The sequence below is a fragment of the Nesoenas mayeri genome (assembly GCF_963082525.1).
Source record: "Nesoenas mayeri genome assembly, chromosome: 27".
Lineage (NCBI taxonomy): Eukaryota > Metazoa > Chordata > Aves > Columbiformes > Columbidae > Nesoenas > Nesoenas mayeri.
Genome location: NC_137555.1, coordinates 213,741 through 220,481, shown reverse-complemented (window position 1 = coordinate 220,481; position 6,741 = coordinate 213,741). Strand labels below are relative to the sequence as shown.

Sequence of the window (6,741 nt, the reverse complement as noted above, 5' to 3'; positions counted from 1 at the left end):
CAATACCAGTGTACCTCATCCAAGGCTTGTACACCTGGTGTGAAGCTCGCACAGCCTGTCCAAAGCCAGTGTGCCCCGTGCAAGGTCTGCACACCCTGTGCGACATCAACACACCCCATGCAAGTCCTGTGTGCCCTGTGTGATGCCAACGTGCTGTGTGCAAGTTTTGCACAGCCCATGCGGTACTGACTCGCTCTGTGCAATGCTAAAATGCCTCGTGTGAGGCTCATGCACCTTCTGCAAGGCTCGCACGCCCTGCGCTGTGCCAGCACACCCGTGCGACACTGACGGGCCCCGTCTGCCGCCAATGGACCTCATGCGAGGCCACAGCACCAGGGCGTGCACCAGCACTGGCACATTGCTGGTGCACCCAGATGGCACCCCCAGCACCCAGTTCAGCACCCAGTGCCCCCCCCAGCACCCAGTTCAACACCCAATGGGGACACTGGTTGGCCACTTGGGGCTGGGACAGGGAACTATGCTGGGGACACAGGGTGGGGACATGGGCGGGGGTGACACAGGGCAGGGACAGGGCGGGGGAACAGAGGGTGCAGACATGAGGTGGGGACACGGGACAGGGTTGGGACAGGCCCCCCCTCAGCTGCTGTGGAGGCCACTCCGGGGCCGGGGGGTGTCCCTGCCCTGGGTGTCACATCACTGTCCCCTCCCTGATGGGAACTGGCCACGCTGTCAGTGACACCACAGGCCCCAGGCCAGGGGGGTGGATCTGGGGACAGTGACCGTGTCATCCCCACCATGGCCACTGCCACCTCTGCGATGGGGACAGTGATTGTTTCCCTGCTGCCTCTCCCTAGCACAGGGACAGTGATCATGTCACCCCCACTGCCAGCACCGGGACAGGGAAGGGGACAGGGACAGAGGTTCTGTTCCCCCTGGCCACCACTTCCAATCCCCCATCCCACACCTTCTGGGCACCCCCTGCTCCCAGCCCTGGAGTATCCGCAGCTGTGGGTGCTGTGGGGGCTGTGGGGTGTCCATGTGGTGCTGTGGGTGCTGTAGGGTGTCTGTGGGATGCTGTGGGTGTCATGAGGGCTGTGGGTGCTGTGGGGTGTCCATAGGGTCCCCATGGGGTGCTATGGGGTGTTGTGAGTTCTGGGGGTCCCCAAGCGGGTCCAGCAGCAGCTGGATGGTCATGGTGCTGTGACGGTGATGATGATGGCAGCCTTGGCTTGGCATTGGGCCATCAGCACCCACCAGCCCTGCTGTGGCCAGGCCAGGCCATGCGTCACCGCAGCCTCCTGGTGTCACTGGGGGGGACCCCGCTGCTAGGCAGAGGGTGCAGGTGAGGGCTGTGTCCCCACACCCCACTGTGACACATTCCTGATGCCCCATGGACTTGGGGACATGGATAAGGGCACGGGTACACACACCAGGGCTTGGGACATACATGGGGACAAAAATCAGGGCACAGGGACATGCGCAGAGCACGGGGACATGTGTGGGGACACAGACCAGGGCCTGGGGACATGGATGGGGATGTGCAGGGACACACACACCAGAGCTTGGGGACATGGAAGAGGGCACAGGGACATACAGCAGGGCCTGGGGATGTGCATGGGGACACTCACCAGGGCTTGGGGACATGGACGGGAACATGGGGACACCCACCAGGGCTTGGAGACATGCATGAGGAGCACAGGGACATGCATGTGACACACACCACAGCTTGGAGACATGCACGTGGAGACATACCAGGGCACAGGGACACGCACAGGGCCACAGGGACACACACCAGAGCTTGGGGACATGCACAGGGCCAGGCACAGGGACACCCATGGGGACACCTACGGGTCCACCCCTGGTGCCACCCACAGGGACAGCACCAGTCACCATGGGGTGGTGGCCCCGCTGGGCCTGTCCCCTCCTGCAATCAGTGCATAAATAGCAACGTCAGCAGGTGACACGGTGACAGAGGTGTCACAATGGAGCTGGCCGGGTCCCTCAGCTTCCTCCTGCTCTTCCTCCTCCTCCTCTTGCTGCTGCTGCTGATGGGGAAGGGGCGGCAGGGGGGGCACCCACTGCCCCCCGGGCCCCCTGCGCTGCCACTGCTGGGAAACCTGCTGCAGCTGTCCCCAACCAGGACCCTGGAGGGGCTGCTCAAGGTGAGGACATGGGGGACATGGGGGGACATGGCAGGGACATGGGGACCTGCTGCAGTTGTCCCCAGCCAGGACCCTGGAGGGGCTGCTCGAGATGAGGACATGGGGGACATGGGGGGACATGGGCACCTGCTGCAGCTGTCCCCGACCCGGACCCTGGAGGGGCTGCTCAAGGTGGGGACATCATGGGGACATTTGGGGACATGGCAGGGACATGGGGACCTGCTGCAGCTGTCCCCAACCAGGACCCTGGAGGGGCTGCTCAAGGTGGGGACATCATGGGGACATTTGGGGACATGGCAGGGACATGGGGACCTGCTGCAGCTGTCCCCGACCCGGACCCTGGAGGGGCTGCTCAAGGTGGGGACATCATGGGGACATTTGGGGACATGGCAGGGACATGGGGACCTGCTGCAGCTGTCCCCAGCCAGGACCCTGGAAGGGCTGCTCGAGATGAGGACATGGGGGGACATGATGGGACATGGGGCGACATGGGAACCTGCTGCAGCTGTCCTCAACCTAGACCCTGGAGGGGCTGCTCAACGTGGGGACATCATGGGGACATGGGGGGACATGGCAGGGACATGGGGACCTGCTGCAGCTGTCCCCAACCAGGACCCTGGAAGGGCTGCTCGAGGTGAGGGGAGCAGGGGAGTTTGGGTGTCACCCGATGTCCCCTCAGCTCAGCCAGACGTACAGTCGCATGTTCCTGGTATGGCTGGGGACACGGCAGGTGGGTGAGTGACACAGGTGTCCCCTGGTGTCCCCCCAGCTGCGTGAGAACTACGGGCCGATGTTCACGGTGTGGCAGTGGGTGGGTGGGTGACACGGTGGGTGACACGAGTGTCCGTGGTGTCCCCAGCTCAGTGAGAAGTACGGCCCTGTGTTCACGGTGTGGCTGGGGACCCGGCGGGTGCTGGTGCTCTGTGGACACGCCGCGGTGCGCGAGGCGCTGGTGGACAACGCCGAGGCCTTCGCCGGGCGTGGGCGCCTGCCCACCCTGGAGAGCACCTTCCACGGCCACGGTGCGCGGGGACACGGGGGGTGGGACTCCAATGGTGGCACACTGACAGTGGTTGGACCCCCGTGATATTCTCCCCGTGCAGGGTGATGACCCACCCAAGGGTGCTACCCACCGCCTATGGGTGCTGACCCCCCTGTCCCCTCCTCATGGGTGCTGCCCCCCCATGTCCCCTCCCCAGGATGCTGTTTCCCCAGGGGTGCTGACCCTCCGTGTCCCCCCCAGGGGTGGTTTTCGCCAACGGGGAGCGCTGGCGGCAGCTGCGCCGCTTCTCGCTCTCGGTGCTGAGGGACTTCGGGATGGGCCGGAAAAGCATCGAGAGCCGCATCCAGGAGGAGGCGCAAGCGCTGCTGAAGGAGCTGCGAGACACCCGGGGTACGGAGGGGTCAGGGTGGGGGACACACACCCCGGGGTGCTGACACCCCCAAAAAATCCTCCTGCCCCCATTCAACTCCCCTGTACCTGCTGAGCTGCACTCAGGTTATGGAGTGGGGCTGAGGGGGTTTGGGGAGGTCTGGGTGGGTGGGGGGTCAACCTTGGGTGCTGACCGCCTCCCCAAAATACCCATTTCCCCAGAGAAGCCGTTTGACCCCACGTACCTGCTGAGCTGCGCTGTGTCCAACATCATCTGCTCCATCGTGTTCGGGAACCGCTTCGACTATCGCGACAGCGAGTTCCTGGAGCTGCTGCGGCTCATGAACGAGAGTTTCCGGGAGATCAGCACCCCCTGGGCGCAGGTGGGGGGGCTGCAATGGGGGGGATGACGGGGCTGCAATGAGGGAAGGGGGCAGTGAATTGGGGGGTCTGGATGTGCGATGATGAACCAGAGTTTCTGGGAGCACCCAGTTTCTGGGTGCATGTGGGGTCAGGGGGTGCATGGGCTGGGTGGTGGGGGTTGGGGGAGGTTTGATGATGAGCAACAGGTTTTGGGAGCTCAGTACCCTGGGTGCAGGTGAGAACTGGGGGATGCACAGCATGGCTGGGGGGGTTCTGGAGGTGTCATAGGTGTGCATTGCGGGGGGTGCAATAGGTAGAGGTGTCAGCGGGTGCAATGACTTTTTGGGAGCTCAGCACCCCTGGGGGCAGCTGGGACCCCAAGGGGTGGCTGGGGGGTGCCCAGGGAGTGCGGGGGGGTCTGTGTCACGGTGGTGAAGTGGAGAGACTACAGGGAGGTGTAATGGGGGTGGTTGGGGGATGCAATGGTGATCAAGAGTGTCTGGACCTCCCCGTCTCTGGGTGCAGGTGGGACAGGCAGGATTCACGGGGTGCCTGGAGGGGCCTGGCGGCTTCCTGGGGTGCAGGGTGGTGTCTGTGGGACAAGTGACATCTATCTCCCCCTGACCAGGTGTACGACATGGCAGAGACGCTGATGCAGCATATGCCGGGCCCGCACCGGCGCATCCCCGTGATGCTGGGGCGGATGCGCAGCTTCATCGCCCGGAGGGTGCGGGACAATGCGGCCTCGCTGCAGCCCGGGGCCCCCCGCGACTTCATCGACTGCTTCCTGCAGCACATGGAGAAGGTGGGGGGCACCGACACCCTGGGAGGGGGGGTCACCTGCACCCCTTGGGGCCCCTTTGCACCCAGTTTACTTGTGCAAAACTTCAGCTGCTCCTGTGACACGGGGAGATCCCCTCCACCCTGGGGCGCTCCTGTGTGCCTGGGGTGATCTCCTGCACGCCGGGGGAGGCACCTGCAACCCAGCGGGGGTCACGTGCAGCATGGGATGCTCCTTTGCACACAGAGTGCTCCTGCTCACCCACGTCCCCTGAGCGCCCTGGGCTGATGCACCCAGAGGTGTTCATGCGCACCCAGCTCACTTGTGCAAAACCTGGGGTGCTCCTGTGCACTATGGGGCGCTCCCTGCACCTCCACATTCCATGTATGTGTGTCCCCCCAGGAAAAGTCAAACCCCTCCTCGGAGTTCACGCTGGAGAACCTGGAGCTCACCACCCTCAACCTCTTCTTTGCCGGCACCGAGACCGTCAGCTCCACCCTACGCTACGGCTTCCTCATGCTCATGAAGCACCCGCACGTGCAGGGTGAGCGGGGTGCATCCCACCCAGCCCCAGCTCACCCGTGGGGACCCTGTCACTCCCTGATACCCATGTCCTGCTCGGCACTGCAGAGAAGGTGCACGAGGAGATCGACCGGGTGATCGGCCGCGATCGGGCGCCCGCTCTGGAGGACCGGGGCCGGATGCCATACACGGATGCCGTGATCCACGAGATCCAGCGCTGCAGCGACCTCATCCCCCTCAACGTCCCCCACTGTGTCACCCGCGACATCGTCTTCCGTGGCTACTTCATCCCCAAGGTGCCGGTGGTGTGCAGAGTTCTCTGCGCACACTGCCTTTCACAAAGCGCTCTCTGCACGCTTCCATGCCTGCACTGCCCCATGCGCCCTTGCTGCATGTGTGCTTCCTTGTGCGCCCTGCCTCGCTTGCACGGCTCCCTGCACACTTGCTGCGTCCCCGTGCACACTTGCTTCTTCACACACTCTGCCTTGTTGGCACTGTCCTGTGCCCATCCCCCGCTAACACGGCTTCGTGTGCACTTGCTGCACATGTGCTGTTCTGTGCATGCTGCCCCATTTGCACAGTTCCATGCAAGTGTGCTGCATGCTCCATGCACGCTTGTTGCATGCACGCTTCCCCGTGCACCCTGCTCCATGCTCACTTGCTGCACATGTGCATCTCTGTGCACACTGCGCTGTGCACACCTGTGCATGAGTGCTGCTCCATGCCTGCTGCTGCACGTACGCTGCTCCATGCACATTTGCTGTATGCATGCTGCTCCATGCATTCCTGCTGCATGCACGTTTCCCTTTGCATGCTGCCCCACGCACACTTGCTGCACGCGTGCTTCTCTATGCACATTTGCTGCACACACACTTCCCTGTGCACACGTGCTGCACACTGCCCTGTGTCCCCCCCCACCGCATGTACCCTCTGACTCCCCCAGGACACCGACGTGTACCCGCTGCTCAGCTCCGTCCTGCACGACCCCTCCGTCTTCAAACACCCCAACGCCTTCGACCCAACGAATTTCCTGGACGAGAGTGGCCGCTTCAAGCGCAATGATGCCTTTGTCCCCTTCTCCTCAGGTAGCCCCGGCACTGAGGGTGGGGGCCCTGCACCCCTGGCTCCCCCTGACCCCCTTGTGTCCCTGCAGGGAAGCGGCTGTGCCTGGGTGAGGGTCTGGCGAGGATGGAGCTGTTCCTGTTCCTCTGCACCATCCTGCAGAACCTGCGACTGCAGCCACTGCAGCCCCCGGAACAGCTGTCGCTGGAACCACTGGTGTTCGGCTTCACCAAAATCCCCCCCTTCTACCAGCTGCGCATGGTGCCGCGCTGACCCCCTCCCACACCGAGACCTCCCCAGACCAGGAACATCCCCCTCCAGCACCCAAACTGCCCCCCCCCACACTGAGACCTCCCCAGGACTGGGAAATCCCTCTGTTATTGGGAACCCCTCAGCACCAGGACCCCCTGGTACAGGGAGCCCCGCAGTACTGGGAACCCTTCCTGGTACTGGGACCCCCCCAGCATTGAGAACCCCTGCAACAGGACCCCCCCAGCACCAAGACCTCCCCCAGCATT

At 63.7% G+C, this 6,741-nt stretch overlaps 1 protein-coding gene across 1 annotated transcript; it reads left to right on the top strand.

The window, feature by feature from the left end:
- Positions 1-1,943: 1,943 nt before the first annotated feature.
- On the top strand, positions 1,944-6,496 carry LOC308050229 (cytochrome P450 2G1-like; the record flags this gene model as incomplete). The annotated part of the gene is made up of 10 exons (XM_080360242.1): positions 1,944-2,123; positions 2,893-2,934; positions 2,983-3,145; positions 3,367-3,516; positions 3,718-3,878; positions 4,487-4,663; positions 5,042-5,183; positions 5,270-5,457; positions 6,105-6,246; positions 6,315-6,496. The coding sequence occupies 10 exons, from the start codon at positions 1,944-1,946 to the stop codon at positions 6,494-6,496; spliced, it is 1,527 nt and encodes a 508-aa protein (XP_080216368.1).
- Positions 6,497-6,741: the final 245 nt, after the last annotated feature.